At 43.5% G+C, this 18,599-nt stretch overlaps 2 protein-coding genes across 4 annotated transcripts; one reads left to right on the top strand and one right to left on the bottom strand.

Annotated features, from left to right (window-relative positions):
- Positions 1 to 1,009: 1,009 nt before the first annotated feature.
- LOC112091721 lies at positions 1,010 to 1,954 on the top strand. The gene has a single exon (XM_024165985.1). It carries the CDS (start codon positions 1,010 to 1,012, stop codon positions 1,952 to 1,954), a length of 945 nt encoding a protein of 314 aa, XP_024021753.1.
- Positions 1,955 to 10,993: 9,039 nt separating this feature from the next.
- Positions 10,994 to 17,896, bottom strand: LOC21407658 (ribosomal RNA small subunit methyltransferase). 3 transcript variants are annotated; one of them, XM_024165998.1, is made up of 3 exons: positions 17,377 to 17,896; positions 12,871 to 12,954; positions 10,994 to 11,590 (listed from the first exon to the last, which is right to left on the bottom strand). In XM_024165998.1, the coding sequence occupies exons 1-2, from the start codon at positions 17,689 to 17,691 to the stop codon at positions 12,892 to 12,894; spliced, it is 378 nt and encodes a 125-aa protein (XP_024021766.1). In that variant the 5' UTR covers positions 17,692 to 17,896; the 3' UTR covers positions 10,994 to 11,590; positions 12,871 to 12,891. The 3 variants fall into 3 exon arrangements, with proteins under 3 accessions (XP_024021766.1, XP_024021767.1, XP_010097015.2); XM_024165999.1 differs by lacking the exons at positions 10,994 to 11,590; positions 12,871 to 12,954 and adding an exon at positions 16,169 to 16,317; XM_010098713.2 differs by lacking the exons at positions 10,994 to 11,590; positions 12,871 to 12,954 and adding an exon at positions 16,351 to 17,194.
- Between the last annotated feature and the right edge of the window lie 703 nt (positions 17,897 to 18,599).

Raw genomic sequence — 18,599 nt, 5'->3', positions numbered from 1 at the left:
TCAGAACCTGGGCGGGAATCTTCCTGGAGATTTGGGGTCGGTACAAGCGGGCGGAGAGGCAAGAGGCGGACCCAATGCACAAAGGGCAGAAGCTTCGAGAGGAGCTGGCTCAGCAATCTCAACGGAGGAGGCACGAGCCATTATGGAGCGTATGGCCAACATGGAGCAAAAGCTCGCGGGCGATGTCGCCGGCCTAAGAAAGAATATAGGGCAAGTGGCTGAGGTGGTAAACGCCGACGTCACTCCTAGTCGGATGCATGACCACCCGTTTACTGCGAAAATTATGGCGCCGCCTCGCCCCGATAAATGCAGGTCACCGTCGATCCCACCGTATGATGGTCGAGGGGATCCCAATGACCACCTGGAGATGTACACAGGGCACATGCTCCTACATGGATATGCTGAGGAGATCATGTGCCGAGCCTTCCGAAACCATCTAACAGATTCTGCCCAGAGATGGTTTCGAACGCTAAAGCCAAACTCTATCTCAAGTTGGGATGAGTTAAAGGAAGCATTTTCCCTCCAGTTTATAGGAGTAATAAAATATGTCCCTCTAAAGCAGAATTTAACAACAATATACCAGAAGGTGAATGAGTCATTCAAAGAATGGCTTGCAAGGTATGGAGAAGTTGTCGCCGCTACGACGGACATAACCGACCGGGAGGCCTTGATAGGGGCACTATCTAGCATGAAGAAAATCACCCCCTTCAAGAGGGAGCTGAACCGGAAGCCCCCGTCAAGTTACAAAGAATTCCTTGCATGAGCACAAGGGTACAACAACGCCGAGGAAGCAAACACGAACGACCCCGAGCACAGGTCAAATAAAAATAAAGGGACAAAGCAAGGGTCAACCGTAGGAAAACAGGACGGAAAGAAGCGACGAGGCAGAGGAAGTGGAGACAAGCAGCCTGCTTCGACATCGAACGCTCCAGAGGCCAAGAAGCTGAGGCAAGAGGAAAACCGCAAGCCTCGACCGTTCTAAAGGTACGACTCATATCATGAATTAACTATGGGGGTTGAAGAGGTGTTTAATCAGGTCGGTCGCAGGAACTTGCTGCGCCAACCAGAACCAATGAGATCGGACCCCAGCCGAAGGAACAAGAATAAATACTGCAGGTTCCACGGCGATGTTGGCCACCACACCAACGATTGCACCGGTCTCAAAGATGAGATCGAAAGAGTAATCCGCGAGGGAAGGCTGCAGGAATTCAAGGCCGAGCGGAGACCAAGAAACAATGGCTTCGGCGGCCAAAATGACGGGCGACACCGGGATGAACCCCGGAACCCAGATGAACGAGAAGTTGTTGGCGTCATAAGGACTATCCTTAGCAGCCAGTACCTTGGAGGAGACTCAAGAAGATCTCAGAAGGATAACGTCCACGAAGCTAAAAGGGTGTACCAGGAAAGGTTCTGGAATGTTTCGGCTGCCAAATCAACCAGGTTTAGCAGCACTGACTTGGCATTTAATGAGGACGACGCAAACGGGGTCCACTTCCCCTACAATGACGCCTTGGTGGTAGAAACCCTGATTGGAAATCACACATTGTGCCAGATCCTGGTGGACAACGGGAGCTCAGTGGACCTTTTATATTCTGATTGCCTGGAAAAGATGGAGATCCCGAAGGAGCAATTAGAAAGAACCTCCCGGCCATTGTATGGGTTCACAGGGGACTCCATCATCCCCCAAGGGACAATCCGGCTGCCCATAACCACGGGGGAGAAGCCTCGGCAAGCCACAACAATGGCTAATTTTATGGTAATAAAAGGAGGTTCACAATATAATGTTGTGATTGGAAGGCCGACCCTTCAGACGCTGAGGGCAATAACCTCCATTTACCACAAGAAGGTCAAATTCCCCACCCCAAATGGAGTAGGTGAAATGAAGAGCAACCAATACGAGTCTAGGGTTGCGTACTCCGATGCCTTAAACGGATACGATCAGCCAGGAAGGTAGGAGACAAGAATGGTCAATCAGGGCACCGTTAAAGATATAGATCCCAGGGTCCAAGAGGAGGCCGCGTGGTCTCAACCCGTTGAGCTGTTAGTAGAGATCCAGGTCGACGAGGATGAACCAACAAAGGTGCTGAAGATAGGCTCAGATTTGACCCCATTACTTAGGGTTGAACTCGAAAGTTTCCTCATAAAGAACCTGGATGTCTTTGCTTGGACTCACGCTGACATGGAAGGGATCAACTCTAAAGTCATATGCCATACCCTAAATGTCGACCCCTCGTATCCCCCCAAATGACAAAAGCGTCGACCAATGAACCCAGAAAGGTACGAGGCATTAAAAGAAGAGGTCGACAAATTGATCAACAACGGCTTCATTAGGGAGGCCTATTACCCACGATGGGTCTCAAACCCCATTCTAGTTGTCAAACCAAATGGGAAGTGGTGGACGTGCGTTGATTTCAGCGACCTCAACAAAGCATGTCCTAAAGACGGGTTTCCTCTTCCCCGAATCGACCAAATGGTCGACGCCACAGCTGGTCATGAAACGCTAAGCTTCATGGATGCTTACTCAAGATACAACCAGATCCCCATGCATCCATCCAATGAAGAGCATACGTCATTCATAACTGACAGGGGCCTCTATTGTTACAAGGTAATGCCCTTTGGCTTAAAAAATGCAGGTGCAACATACCAGACGCTAGTAAACAAAATGTTTGCTAACCAAATCGAAAAATCAATGCAGGTGTATGTCGACGACATGCTGGTAAAAAGTGCCAAAGCTGCTCAACACGTCGTCCATTTGGGAGCAATGTTCGACGTACTAAGAAGATATCACATGAAGCTCAACCCCCTGAAGTGTGCCTTCTGAGTCGGATCTGGGAAGTTCCTCGGCTTCATGATTAGTGGCCGAGGGATAGAGACCAACCCAGAAAAGATTAAAGCCTTGCAAGATATGAGGTCTCCCACAAAACCAAAGGAGGTGCAACGACTAACGGGATGCGTCGCCACCCTCAATAGGTTCATTTCAAAGGCAACGGGCAAATGTGTACCTTTCTTTAACGCTTTACGGGGTAGTAAGCGGTTTGAGTGAACGCAGCAATGTGAATAAGCCTTCCAAAAGCTAAAAGAGCATTTAGGCAGGCCCCTAATTTTGTCAAAGCCAATTTTAGGTGAGAAACTAAGTCTTTATCTCTCTGTATCTAAACATGCTGTGAGTTCAGTGCTCATCAGAAATGAAGAAAGAATCCAGTTACCCGTATATTACGTGAGTAAGAAACTCTTGGATGCCGAGTCTAGATACACCGAGATGAAACAGCTTGCCCTCGCCCTGATGGTGGCCTCAAGGAAACTTCGACATTACTTCCAGGCCTACACAATAGCGTCTTAACGAACCATCCATTAAGGCAAGCACTACAAAAGCCTGAGACGTCCGGTCGACTCCTCAAATGGTCAATAGAACTGAGCCAATTCAACCTCGAGTATGTACCGCAGGCAGCGATCAAGGGACAAGTGTTAGCAGACTTCCTGGCAGAATTCTTGCACAGACCAGCTCCATCCCCAGACGAAGAGGCCAAGGCTGTCGAGTGGAAACTCTATGTGGATGGGGCGTTGAGCGAAACAAGATCAGGAGCCGGTGTCATGCTTATCAGCCCAGAGGGCCACAAGATTACCTCGGTGGTACGATTCCAGTTCAGGGCGTCAAATAATGAGGCTGAATATGAAGCGCTTATCGCAGGATTGCGACTGGCCTGTCATTTGAAAGTTCAAAGAATCTGCATCTTTAGTGACTCTCAACTAGTCGTCGGGCAAGTAAGAGAAGAATACCAAGCCCGCGGTGAGAGAATGGGTGCATACTTGAGAAAGGTAAAAAATGAACTTGTAAAGTTCAAGAGTTATGAGATACAACAGGTACCCAGAGCTGAAAATACAAACGCCGACGCCCTGGCTAAACTCGCATCATCAAAAGACTCCGACATATTAGGAGTCATCCCCATCGAGGAACTTTAGCGGCCGACCATAGACGAGAGGGACGAAGCCTAAACCGTTCAGACGGTCGAAAATTGGATGACTCCACTCATCCAATACTTAGTAGATGCAAAGCTACCCGATGATAAAGAGGAAGCGCGGCGGATCAAATACAGAGTAGCCCGATACCTATTGTATGATGGAATGTTATACCGGAGGGGCTTTTCAACACCCTTGCAAAGATGCCTAAATGGCGATGAGGCGCGAGGAGTCCTTCGGGAAATCCATGAAGGGGTATGTGGAAATCTCGTTGGGGGGCAATCTCTTGCTCTTAAGGTTTTAAGGCAGGGGTATTATTGGCCCACCCTCAAAAAAGACGCATTTCAATACGCTCGGCGTTGTGATAAGTGCCAGAAATTTGCTACAATTGCTAGAGCGCCCTCGGAAAGCCTAACCTCCATTCTTAGCCCATGGCCCTTTGCCAAATGGGGGATCGACCTAATTGGACCCTTACACCTCGCGCCCGGGGGTTTCAAATTTGCCATCATTGTGGTAGACTACTACACTAAATGGGCCGAAGCAAAAGCCCTAACTACGATGACAGAGGTAGCCTGCACTAACTTCATATGGAACAGCATTGTGTGTAGATTCAGAGTCCCACATTCGATCATATCGGACAATGGAAGACAGTTTGACAACGCCTCGACGCGTAAATTTTGTGATAGCTTGGGCATACGAAAGGACTTCTCAGCTCCAATACATCCTCAGTCTAACGGCCAAGTTAAGGCCGTTAACAAGATCCTAAAATACACTTTGAAGAAAAGGCTATATGACTTGAAGGGATGATGGGTTGAAGAACTCCCGAAGGTCCTATGGGCATACAGGACGATGAGTCAAACTACCACCGGTGAAACACCCTTCTCAATGACGTATGGCGCCGAGGCGATTCTCCCCATAGAAATTACGACGCTGACACTAAGAATAGTCGCGTATGATGACGACGCAAACGCGGAAGCATTAAATGGGGAACTCGACCTTCTAGAAGAAAAAAGGCTCAATTCTCAATTACGCCTCGCCGCTTATCAACAGAGAACGGCGCGATACTACAACAAGAAGGTCAAGTAAAGGAGGTTCATCCCAAGGGATCTAGTATTAAAAAGGGTGACGCAAAGCACAAAGCCAAAAAATACAGGTCCTATGGACCCAACATGGGAAGGACATTACCGCATCAGGGAGCTGATACGCCCAGGAACCTACATACTAGAAGGTTCAACACCCTTGGAATGCGGAACACATTTACAAAGAAGGAATTTACCCCTTAATAACATGTCTACCTAAAAAATAAAGTATACTAGCTAGACATGGGGGCAGTAAGGGGTCCACGAACCACCCCAAAAGAAGACACCCCAAGGGGTAAAGGTTAACATCGACTCCTCCAAGGAAGAGAGACGAACACTTAGCAAATTTCAAGGAATTTGCTAAGACGACGACCCCCAAGGGGTAAAGGTTAACGTCAACTCCTCCAAGGAGGAGATACGAACACTTAGCAAATTTCAAGGAATTTGCCAAGACGACGACCCTAAGGGGCAAAAGTGAACGTCGACTCCTCCAAGGAAGAGAGACAAACACTTAGCAAATTTCAAGGAATTTGCTAAGACGATGACCCCAAGGGGTAAAGGTTAACGTCGACTCCTCCAAGGAGGAGAGATGAATACTTGGCAAGAGGAGAGATGAATACTTGGCAAATTTTACGAAATTTGCCAAGACAGACCCCAAGGGGTAAGATAAACATCGACTCCTCCAAGGAGGAGAGACGAATAGTTAGCAAATTATACGAAATTTGCCAAGACAAAAACCCCAAGGGGTAAGATAAGCGTCGACTCCTCCAAAGAGGAAAGATGAATGCTCGACAAACAACAACAAAACAACACAACAGAAAGCCAAAGAGCAATTAAAAATTGTCTCGAAATACATATAAAGAGATTATTGATACAATTGTGGAAACTAAACTAAGTATCGCCGCCTCCGCCAGCAGCGCGGTCGCCTGCCGTTACCCCACTACTGCCCTCACCGGCTGTATCTTCAGAAGAAGAGCCTTCGTCGTCGAAAGGAGGCTCATAGAGGAAGTCCAAGTCGAGGCTGGGGATATGCTTATTAATTCTGGCACCAATTTGTTGCCCCACAGATTCCATATCCTTGGCACGCATAACAAAAAACTCATCAGAGGATTTGAAATCCTCGATGGCTTTGGCAGCAGACTCAGAATTCCTCTGAGCAAAATCTGCAGAGGCTATGAACTCTTCGACTCCCTCCTTCTTCCCTTCCTGCTTGCCAAGGTTGAAAGCCTCCTTGCGCAGGGCCTCTTTCGTATCGGCAGCCTCTTTGCGAACACGGGCAATCTCCTCCTGGGCGGCCTTTAAATCAGTTGTCGTCATCTGCAGCTCTTCGGCAACATGACTAAGCTCCTCAAAAGCCTCCTTCTTGTCATCCCTTGCCTTCTTAAGAAGAGCCTTCAGGCGCTCTTTAGTACGATCCATCGCATGGCTCCTCTTATCCACCTTAACCATCTCGAGATAGTTAAGGATGGAGAGGACGAGGGACTGCCAGAGACAAGGAAGTTAGGAAAAGATGCCTACGCAAATGCAACCCACTTAGCAGAAAGGGACTTACATGGATCTGGAGGGAGATCTGCCGATGGATACGGTCGAGCAAGGGGACACGGCGAGCGCTGTCCCAGTCCGGCTCAAAAAAGAACTCGTACATGGCCTGGAAGATGAGAGAGAAATGTGGGGGCAGTTTCATCACTGCATCTATATGGCCCCAAGAAACGTCGGGTACTTCAAAGTTTGGGTCGAAGAACCTCGCCCCAGGAAGTAGCACGGTCTCTTCCTCTAGAAGGGCCTCGGAACCCTCAGGAGCATCGGTAATGTCAATTACCGGTGGGGATTCAGCTCCCGCGGTAGGGGTCTCCTCATGTCGAGGCTTCTTTCGCCTCGGCGTCTCCTGGGAAGAGGGTTCCTCGGCCCGTTGCCTCGGCGGAACGACATTACCAGCTCCGCTCGACGGGTCATGAGTCTTCTTTTTCTTTGAGCGCCTCTTATCTCCTGGGACGCACAAGCCAAGGGTCTTCATCTCTGCAACAGGCAAAGGCTAAGTTAAAAAAAAAAAAAAAAAAAAACGTACCACCGGCAGTAAAATGAAAAAACTCCTTGACGGCGTCAGTATCATCAGGGTTGGGGAGAGATAGCAGGAGACCAGTTTGTTCTAAGTTCTCCCGCGTCAGAAGGGTTTTGATATGACACTCGTCCTCCGAATAGCTAAAAGCCTCCTCAACCCGGGCTAGCCTGTTACCGTGAGCCGCGGACGATCTTGGGAGACTGCACAAGAAACTAGGGTCAGTAGTGTAACATAACGACGAGAGGAAAGGCAGTCAAGGATACGTACCAAGCATCCTGAAGGACCTTTTCACCCCTTTTCTTTTAAAGGGCATGTCCCCGGGATGGACATGAAACATGCCCTTGACCAGGAAGAACATGGGCTTCCACCCGTGAGACGACGATGGCAGCCCCTTTATTAGCCTTCCTAATCTGGGCTCCGACCGCCCATAGCTACCCAGGAAGTACCATCCCTCACACTTGGGGACTTGGCAAAGCTTATATACAAAAATAAATTCGTCTAAAGGCAGTTCTACATCGAACTTTTGGCTCCAGAGTACCCACATACTGGCAAAAATGTACCAGGAATTTGGCGCCAGTTGTGTGGGGGATATGCCATGGAGTTCGCAAAAGTCTTTTACGAACGGGTGAATAGGGAGGGTCATCCCCGCAGTAAAAGCCCGGGTATATATCGATAGATACCCTGGGGGAGGCTGATTTGCTCTATGATTAGGGTCTGGCAGGAGGAACTCGAACCAGTGACCATCCACGCGCCCCTTTTGGTATGCGTGGAGGATGTCCCTATCATGGGTCTTTGGTTCCACGAAGTCAGCTGTAAACCACGGCCGATTTTTGTCTAGCCCAACTGATGCGACCAGGACGTTTGTGTCCCTGCCACTGATCCCAACGGCGGAGCCCCCGATTAGAGAACCCCCAAAAGAAGAAGCCTCGGCGGCACCTCCCTCGCCATCCTCGTCGACCATCCGGTCAACGCTATCTTCGTCATCCCTCAGGTCCGAGACGTAGTCTTCAACGTCCCTTAAAAGAAGGTCGCTGGCGGTATGAATGGAGGGAGACTCCGCAGCTGGGGATGGATCTGGCCTTACGACAGGAATGGCCCCCCGACCCCCTCGACGTATTCTTCTTTTATGTGCCATTACTGTGAAGAAAAAAACATAAGGTTAGTCCTATCAGTCGAGGGGAAGGGAAATCAGTTTGGGGTCAGACAAAGGAGCCCTGGTTAGTTATGGCTAGGAACTGGAACGACAACCATTCAACCAAGGCGGCGACTATTCAACAAAGACGCCGACCGTTCAAACACAATGGCGACTATTCGAGATGAACCCAAAATAATTGAACAGACCAGAGACTACTCAAAACCCTAATGGCTACTTGAAAACCGCGAATAAAGGTCAGAATAATTTCTAATACTCCTATTATACCAGGTTTTAAGCCATTCCCTCCTATTCGAAGAATCTACTAGGAACCAAGAAAGACTAAACGCGGTAAGAACAGGAGGAACGGGCAGGAAATACTTACCGGAAGTTTGAAAACGAGATGAAGGCGCAAGCTCGGGGACAAACTTCACTGAAGAACGTGACAAGTCCTGGGAAGATTTGCACAGAGTCTCGACAAAGCAGAGGAAGTTTAGGGAAATTTTGGCCTATCGAGCGCCTATAAATGTACCAGCTTTCAAACCCCGACCGCTCGATCATACGCAAGCACATCCAACGGCGGGGGCATAAGGCCTGCATCCTACGATTAGGGTGAGGGCGGGAAACTGAAAGGATCCTAATCCAACAGCCCGAATTCATCCAATTCAAAAGGTTGGCTACGTCAGCGCGGTAGTTGGACCGACGGGACGTTTGCATTTCTCGAGGCGACAGTGCCCTCATGACATAGGTTCAGAGTTAGGCTTCTGCACCCGAGGCAGACGAAATGAAACGCCGGGGCAAGGTCCCAGCCTAGCTCGAGGCAATCCATAGGAAAGCGTTGACCTGGAAGGCAGATGTTGTACCCGAAAATACGCTTAGACACGTCGGCCAACGAGGGCACGCCACGTGGCCCCATAGTGGCTACGTGGACATGGGCGTCGACTGTTTAGGCCGCCGACCCCATTAACCCTCGACGTCTATAAGGCTCGTCCGGGAAGATGATCTGGCTAAAGTCGGCCAAGTTGTGGTCTGCGCCTAGACTCTGCCGCAACGGTACAGCGCCAACTATATAAACGTGGGACCCCCGGAGTGTCTGCAATGCAGGCATTAATTGCAAAACCCTAAACCGTCCACAAGTGGATGGAGGAGGGCTACAGGTTACAGGTTACAGGGTGTGCAGAGTCGTAATAGAAGACTTATGAGATGAATGAACAGTCCAAAAGGTGATTAGTTGGCTATGGGTCTTGGCCCATAGGATGGCAAGCACTCGATTGGAGGCCTACAGGAAGGCCTATGGAGGAAAACCGCCCATGAAGTAAACTTGGGCTATAAAAGATGGACAAAACCCCAATCTCAGGGGATGATTTTTCACCTCCTTCTTTCTTCATACACATGTAATAAAAGACCCAGAGATATATGCAAAAAATACAGTGGATGTAGCTCTTATTTAACAGGGTGAACCACTCTAAAATTCCGTGTGTCCTACTTTTCGCACTCCTTTCGCATATCTTATGTTCTTACAAAACACTTCATAGCCTAAGTCTAGATATATAGTCAATTCCAACCGGTAATCCAACGGGATACCAGCGGGTAACCCGGCGCATTTCTGTTGACGAAATTTGACCGTCAACAATGTTGATCACCATTTATATAGTTGAGCTATTAATGAAGGCGTGCCTTTTGATAGGTAAAGTTTAGATAGAATCGTGAAAGCTTACTCAATAAAATAATAAAGAAAAAGTTTGGATAGAATCATAGTCGAAAAACACAGCCACTTTATACTCAATTATGTAAGTTCAAATTTTCAAAACTCACGTTTGGCTTGTTTTCTTGATGGTTTGATGTTTATTTCTTCAGGACGTACAAAACCTCATGTAATATAAAATAAGAGGTTAACCTAATTGGGTTAATTCAGTCGCCAATATTATTAAGTAAAAGTCTGATTGTGGGGTGGTGGGTTGATTATGCTGCAGCATTATGGAGGCTCAAGAAGTCACATTTTCACTTGGGGTGGTGGATTGTTTTCTTCTGTTTTTTGTTTTTTCAGAGACTATGAAATACCAATTAGCAGACTTAGGCTTAGTTTGGTAGCGCTGTGGATTCTAGAAAAATTACTTTTAGCTGTGTTGAAGAAAGAAGCAGATGTTACAAGAACTAGTTGAGTGTTTGGTAAAATGTAATTATAGTAGCTATGCTGGTTCTAAAATCAGTGTAATAGCGTTTGGTAAATTTTGAGGTTGAATTGCTGTGGGTATGTAAAATGACCAAAATAAACATGGTATGAAACTTAAATATATATAATTATTTTTGGTATTTAAAAATACTTGTTTAATTTTTAAAAAACATAATGCTATGATTTTGAGTTTTTTAACAATAAATTTATGATAATTAATTCTTTTTTTATTTTTTTATTCACAATATAGTTACAATTAAAAAGAGCATTAGTGAGTAATCAACATATACAATAAAAATATACATTTTATGTTCAAACTATTTCACCAGATTGCATGGAATGTGTGAGTTTCCATTTGACTTTACTACCAAACTTTTCTTTTTGTCCGTCCAAACCAAAATTCAAGATTTCATATGCTTATCTTACACAAAATTTGTCCAAATCAAAGTAAAATGGTCCAAATAAAAGCGAGGGGGATGAGAGACAAGCAAAGACGAAACGAAATAAGAGACCAACTCCTTCACTTTGCAAGAGAAAATCTAAAATTATCCAAAAATACAACTGTAGCAAATGAGGATCGACTCCAACAAATTTTGAATGTGTAAAATTCTTGTGTAATTACAATAGAAAAACTCACCTTTTCTATAGGCAAATCGAGAAAAAATAAATAAAGCAAAACTGTCTGAATCGACGCATTCAACTCCGCTCGACAAACTATCTCTAGTTATTCTCACCCCTCTTTCAATACTTTGATTCCCCCAAGAATTCGAGCAAGTCAATCTGAAATCAGAAGCAATGCAGCAATTTTAACCATAACAACGATGTTAAAGCTCATTAAGAAACATCATCAGTCCAGTTAGCCGTGGCTCTTCCACGAGAACAATATCCCCAAGTACTTGAAAGCATTGGCCCTTTCTAGATAGATGCTCACAACCATGGTCCCAAAGAGAAGGCCAGTGACTGAGAGATTAATGCCCGCATATGCCTGCGCTGGGGTTATGACTCTGAAGATGATCGTCAGCATGGCGCCGAGGAGAGACCCAGCCGTTCTTCCTATTGGAAGGAATGGAACTGCTGGGAAAACAGCCAGAATCCAGAAGATTACAAAAGCAATTGAGCCAAGAACAACTTTTTCAGGAGAAGGCAAAGCCATTATTCTTGATCAAAAGTCTTTTTCAGGAGCTGAGTGCCTGCTCAGATGTAAAGCAATATTATCAAGTTGAAGCAATTTTTTTTTTTACCACCTTATAATTTTGGATTACAAATTACACATGTTCTGAAGTTGTAAAACCTATATCAATAGATGATACTTCAATAAATATTTGTACATACATGCACAAAATCATGCATATGATCAAATATAAAACGAAACTCAAAGACTTCAGAAAGTTATTTTTAAGTTGGACAAACTAATTAGCAGAAAAGAAAAAAGTATGCATGACGAAAAAACCTACATTCACTGAATTGGTTTCTATAACTAAACGTTGTATGCAAATGATGACAATATATATATATATATATATATATTATACATGCATGTTGAACTATCAAAACAATACTAACATTAACATCACCACAGTTCTTTTCCAGCCAAAATAAAGAAACTTCAGAACCTCTTATATGAGATACTCTAGCAAGTCAAACGTGAGCTAGAACTTTATCTCTTGCTGCATGAAGCTCATAAGAAAGTATATATGAAGACAACACAAGTGCTCTCTTCTTTTGAAGCAATATAAATATACAAACATATATATCCATACGCACACACACACGTGAATACAAACATATATATCCATACACACACACACGTAAATACAAACATATAACCTTCAAACACACACACCACGTATATACCTACAAACATGTATATATCTACAAATACAAACTTAAGTCCTACAAATACACACGTATATACCAACAAACTTAACTCAAATGAAAAGAATTAAGTCGTATTCATTAAGCTTGCCGCAATTTGATCTCGTACTTCATCCATTTCCAGTGATAGTAAATCTTGATTCTCTTCTACATTATTGTCATCTAATTGATTCTCTTCATAAACGAAATCATCTGGATTATCCTCGACCCTTTGAAAATGTAGATCACACTTATCATGCTTCCTAATGTAGTTATGGAGCGTCATTGTCGCAATAACTATTTTCACTTACTTTGCAAATGAATAATTTAGCATGTCTTTCAAAATTTTTCATTTTTTCTTCCAGACACCAAATATGCATTCGATAACACTTCGAAGAGAAGAATGTGCTTGGTTAAATACCTCTTTATAGCCAGTTGGTCGACAACCCATTTGAAATTGTTCTAAATGGTATCTTTCTCCTCTATAAGGTCCAAGAAAACCTTTTAATTGTGGATAACCCATGTCAACTAAATAGTATTTACCTATTGAAATAAGAACACAAAAACTTAATAAATTATAAAACAGAGTTCTCATGAATATAGAAGAGGTTTTTACCTTCTGGTGGTGTTGGGAAGTTCAAATTTGTACGACGTAGTGCTGATAAGAATATTCTTGTATCATGAGCACTACCTTCCCAACCTGCATATGCGTATGTAAATTTCATATTAAAATCACAAGCAGCCATCACATTTTAGGTTGGCACACGCTTTCTACCAATATATGGGACTTGATCTTCTGGTAATATTGTAGCTGGAACGTGTACGTCATCTATTACGCCAATACAGTTCTAAAAAGAAGAAAGTTCTATGTTTAAAATGATTACATTAAATAAGAATGAAAGCATATAATTAACGAAGAGAATACCTTAAAATGTGGCATATATCTACAATCCGTTAATATCTCATGAGGCACTCCACTAAACTCTGGATCATCAGGCTTTATAACATCCATACTCATACGACAGACAATGTCTAGAACGTACTCAAAATATCTACTAACTGTTTCACCAGAGTGTTGAAATCATTCTTGTGTTAAATGATTTCCCGCACCCTGACCTAAAATGAATAAAAACATTCCGACTATTTCAAACGCAGACATATTTCTTGATCCATGTAATCTGTAGTTACATTGCAAATCATTACATAGCGACATAAATACATCTTTATCCATTCTAAACATTCTATAACTTATAATTTCATGTCCGCCTAATAATTCCATTACCCACATGTTTTCAGTTTGAACAGAGTTCATACAAGGATTTTTCTGAATATACTTATTGTAATACTGTTCAATGAGTCGTATAATAACACAAACAAGTTCTAAACTAAAAGATTGGGCAATATTGTCAGACATCCCAGCATATAACGAAGAAACCTGCATGTCAACATAATTCAAATGAAATAATGGAAAATATTCAGTACAATGTATTCGAATTCATGGGGAAAAAAAAAAAGGTCCGAAACATAATTAATGAAAGCCACACTAAAAGATTAATCATAGTAAAGGAACACTTAAGAGACACTCAAGGGAATTTAAGAGGATGATCCTAACCCGTGCTCAAATTTAAGCCAATTGAGCTTCAACTCAGGTCGTTTCAAAGCTAAAAATGACTCTCTTTTAATCGTGTCTGAGCACAAGTAGATAGCAAAAAAATACAACTCGCTCTCACTCTCTAATCCAGGAAGAGAATCAAGGACTTCAATAACTTGTGCAATGCTACAATCTGGTCCTTTAGTTTGTGCAATGGATGATCCGGTACTAATAGTCTCCACTACAGTCACAAGGCGATCAATTTGTTGCGACAATTTGGCAGCACCGCCAACTTTATCCTTGCCTTTCCCTTTTTTGAATTTCTTTTGTCCCTCATCTGACTCAATTGGACGCTTCTTCTTAGGGTCCTGTGACATTTCTCTTCTGATAGGTGCATCTGACGATCAACTACTCTCAAGTTGTTCAACTGGATATATCATTTCATTTGTTGTTTTATCAGGCTCACATGGCATCTGTCCAGATGCGGGTGTCCAAGAAAACACTCCTCTGGCCACAGTATTAGTAAACATCCTATTTAACTTTTCCTCAGATTCTAGTTCAATTCCCCCGAGTGCGAAACTTCGATGCATTAGGATGAATCTGTAAAAACACTTCAATAAATTAAACCTCCCACACACCAACACTACACTATAAAAAATGTACAACTTCATTCATATACCTACAATTTATTATACCACCATTCCTCAGATGCATCAATAGTATTCTTTTTATTGTTCCAACCTAAACCAGTTTTCTTCCCAACAAGTTCCTTCCAAAGCTTCCAATCATTCTTCACAGCATCCCACTTATTCTTCAATTGTTGTCTTTTATATACTCGTTTGGTTGCTTCATTAAATTTCCGAATTACATTTTCCCATCCAACTTTATCAAGATGTGTCCAGGTCGGTGTCCACCTTCAACCTCTTTGATACACAAATCACAAAAAAGGTCTACAACCTCGGAATCCCATATTGCTTTACCTTGTGGTACACTACCCTCTTTTTGAACAAATGATGACTGAAAGAACTACCACCATTATAAACCCATCGCATATTTGTAGATATCAAAAATAAGTAAAGCAAGTTAAGGCTTTTTTAAGCAAATGATAATGAACAAAAAGCTAAGCAAAGGAAACCACAAGAGTGTCAACCTCCATTCTTGCTAATAGTTGAAGCTGCAAATAATTAACATAGCCAAACATTCAAACACATAGCCTGCAAATAATCAACTTCCTATTAACCTGAGCTTTGTCAACTTCCTATCAAAAAGATCTTCAAAAGACATCTCCATATCCTTAAAGATTCTATGATTTCTCTCTATCCATATGACATATAAAATAGCTAGAATCAAAGCTCTCCAAATTGTCTTGGTTTTTCTCTCCCTCCCAAAACCGAAAAAATTGTCCACTAGTATAGAGTTACAACAGAATTATCACCTACAGACAAAAACCTCTTTTATTTTCACCTCCCTGTCATTTTTAAGACTAAAAAGCCTTGGAAAAGTGATTGCAAAAGGCTGTCATTTTGTTTTTACATATCATATTTGATGCTTTCTTCTCTCAAGGATATATTTTCCTTTCTTTTTTTGTTTTCAAGAATTAAAGATTATTGATGTATTCAGCTCATGTTCTTCTCTCTTTCGTTTTTTTTTTTTCTTTTTTATTTCTTAATGTCTTAACATATATACTCATGGTAAACCAGGAGCAAACTCATACCCAGATAAGAAACCACAATCAAATAATTAATTATCTTCTTCAACGAGCTTCAAGGATACATCCCTGTTCTTCCACCATCTCATTTTTATCTAGATTTGTCTAGCAAATGAACTTTAAAAAATCGATTTTGGCCTCCCAAAATCTCTATCAAAGTTAGCCCAAATCAACATTCAGAGAAAAAAAAATCCAATGACCAATTCGACATTTAGAGGATAAACAAAGGGTTTACAGTTTACAGAGCAGAGAACAAAAATTTTGTACAAAATATGAAAACCCAAATCGACATTCAAAACCACCAACACCAAATCGACATTCAAAACCCAAATTTCATCAAGCCATACACCAAATCGACATAAAAAAAAAAAGCTCAATCGAGTACTTACAGATGCAAAGATTGTGAGCTCCAACCAAATCCGGTCTCAGCTGGCGACGAAATCTAGAAGCCCTAACACGAGCAAAACCACCAACACCGAGAGAACAGAGATTTTGGAGACTCCGCTGCCGACAATCGCAGGAGATAAACGGAGAGAGGGAGTCCGAGAGAGAGAAGAAAGATAAACGGAGGGAGAGAGCTTTGACTGAGAGAGCGAAGGCTGAGGCTGAGGCGAGAGAGCACGAGAGGAGGCTGAGGCTGAGAGTTTCAAGAGAGGGGCTGAGGCTGAGAGCACGAAGGAGTTTCAGAATGATAGGTTTTAGGGTTATTAGATTCTCTAAGAATCCGGTTTTATGTGTTTACCAAACACATTTTTTAGCTTTAGCTGAAAAAAAAAAAAAAAAAGTGATTTTGGCTTCCCAAAATCCCTACCAAACTAAGCCTTATTAGGGAGCAAAAAATCGATTATCCCCTTTGAAATTCACAACAAATTAGCATTTGGTATTGGGAAACTCATTATGGCTTACTATTGCAAATGCATTCTATAATAATAACTTTTACAATATTGTTGAAACAAATAAATAGAGAAGAAAGAGACAACAAAAACCGCTAACTTAGCGAACTAAATTGGGTGCATGATGCAAAATCAGGAGAAGTGTATGCCAGCCTTGTTGAACAAAGAAAGCAGATACAATAATTCCTGTAGGGTGAGCTTGGACGATCTCTTCTCTTCAACACGGCCAAAACCTTGTTTTTGAATTCGGATGGCTCCCCTTCTACATCACCAGATGCTAGAGCTAAAAGTCCATCCATATCCACATCTTATTATCATTTCTTCATCTCCATCATCATCATCATCCACATCCATATTTAGGTCTTCATTGTTGTCCCTGAGTCTTGAAAAGTCCATCTTATTATCATTATCCTCCATCAAACCTTGTCCTGAGAGCTTCAGTGCCTGTACAGTCTTGTAGTTCTTCTCCAGTAAAGTAATCTTCTGCCTAAAGATTAAACCAAGAGTCTTGTTCTTACGGTTGAAGCATATCCGGAGAAATCCATCCCACTCTTTTTGCTTCACTTCAATCCGGGGTTTCCTTGGCTCAATTCGAACCACAGAGGAATCCACTTTCGGGGGAGGGCGGAAGTTATTCTTTCCGACTTTAAGGAGGTGCGAGACTCGGGCAAGCAGTTGGGTTTTCACAGTAAGACGGCAGTAGAGCTTGTCCCCAGGTTGGGCCACCAGTCTCATTTAACCAAGAAGGCTAAATATATGCAATTCAATTAATAATAAAATCAAAATCACGATTCAAAACGAAGGAAACCTCAATCGCAATATAGCATTAACCAGAATCCAAAACACAACAACAAATTCTGCGGATATTGAAACAAAAAACGCAACGCAATGGAAAAAGAAAAGATTGGAAATTTAGAAATAAAGAAATACCTTCAACCGATTGGAGAGAGGAGTGCCCTGGAAGCGCCGCTGCAACTCGAGGACCATACGAGGGTCGACCTCGACGGCGATGACCGCCTTGCTGGCTTCTAGAAGCTTCTTCATAAGGTTTCCGGTACTAGGACCGATCTCGAGGATGGTGTCGGTAGTCTTGATGCCGGCTTTCTGGACGATGGAGTCGACGAGCAGAGGGTTCTTGAGAATGTGCTGTCCCTTCAACTTGTGGAAGGATATGCCTCCTTGGTACGGAGCGTGCGCTACTGCGTTCGGCTTCGGTTTCTCTTTCCTCGCCTTTCCGCCCGCCATTGTTGCTCCCAATTGGAACTGTAGAGAGAGAGAGAGAGAGAGAGAGAGAGAGTTATGAGTAATTGTGTTTAGTCTCGGAAAGCTTCGTTAGGGTTCGGGAATCGAGGAGAGAGAAGCCGGTGACGGGTGGTGGATGCGAAGAGAGCTCGGAGTTGGTTCGGGGGCTTCGAAGCCATGGCGTCGATGGTCAATGGCTGGAGCTCGGTGGTCGAGCAAGAAATGGGGGCTAGGGCATCAGGGACTTTTTGGAGAAAACGTGAATCAGGGCTAGTGTTGGACTTTCGGGCGGCGGGCATGCCCGATGCCCGAAAATTTTCGGGCACGGCGGGCAGGCCCGTCTCGCCGCCCGAAAATAATTTTCTTCGGGCACGGGCTCGGGTAGCCCGAAAATGGTAAGCCCTCGACAGTCCGCCGCCGTGGAGAAGCCTTCTCCCGCCGTTCGTCGGATTTTTTTTGAATTTTCCGGCAAATACCCGAAGCTGCCCGAATTTTTACCCGAATTACCCGAATTTTTTGTGACCGTTGACCGAATTTTGGTGACCGTTGCCCGAATTTCGCCCCATGCCCGAAAAATGCCCGATTTTTTTTTACCGTTAGCCCGAAATGCTCGAATTTTGAAAAAAAAAAAAAACGGTCTTTTGCCCGAACCCGAATTTTGCCCGAATTTTTTAACCAAACGGTCGGATTTTTATCCGTTGCCCAAACTGCCCTAATTTTGCCCGACCTGCCCGAAAATTTTGTCGCCGTTGGACCCGAATTTTTGGGGGAAAAATTTTTTTTTTCAACCCAAAAATTTTCCTATAAATACCCCCCTCCCCCCAACCATTTTCCTCACCCCAAAACTCTCATTCTCTCTCAATTTCTCTTAATCTCTCTCAATTTCTCTTAATCTCTCTCAAATCTCTCTT

The sequence above is a fragment of the Morus notabilis genome, unplaced genomic scaffold (genome assembly GCF_000414095.1).
Source record: "Morus notabilis unplaced genomic scaffold, ASM41409v2 Scaffold203, whole genome shotgun sequence".
NCBI lineage: Eukaryota > Viridiplantae > Streptophyta > Magnoliopsida > Rosales > Moraceae > Morus > Morus notabilis.
The sequence above is the reverse complement of the archived record's forward strand: the minus strand, read 5'-3'. Positions and strand labels throughout refer to the sequence as shown.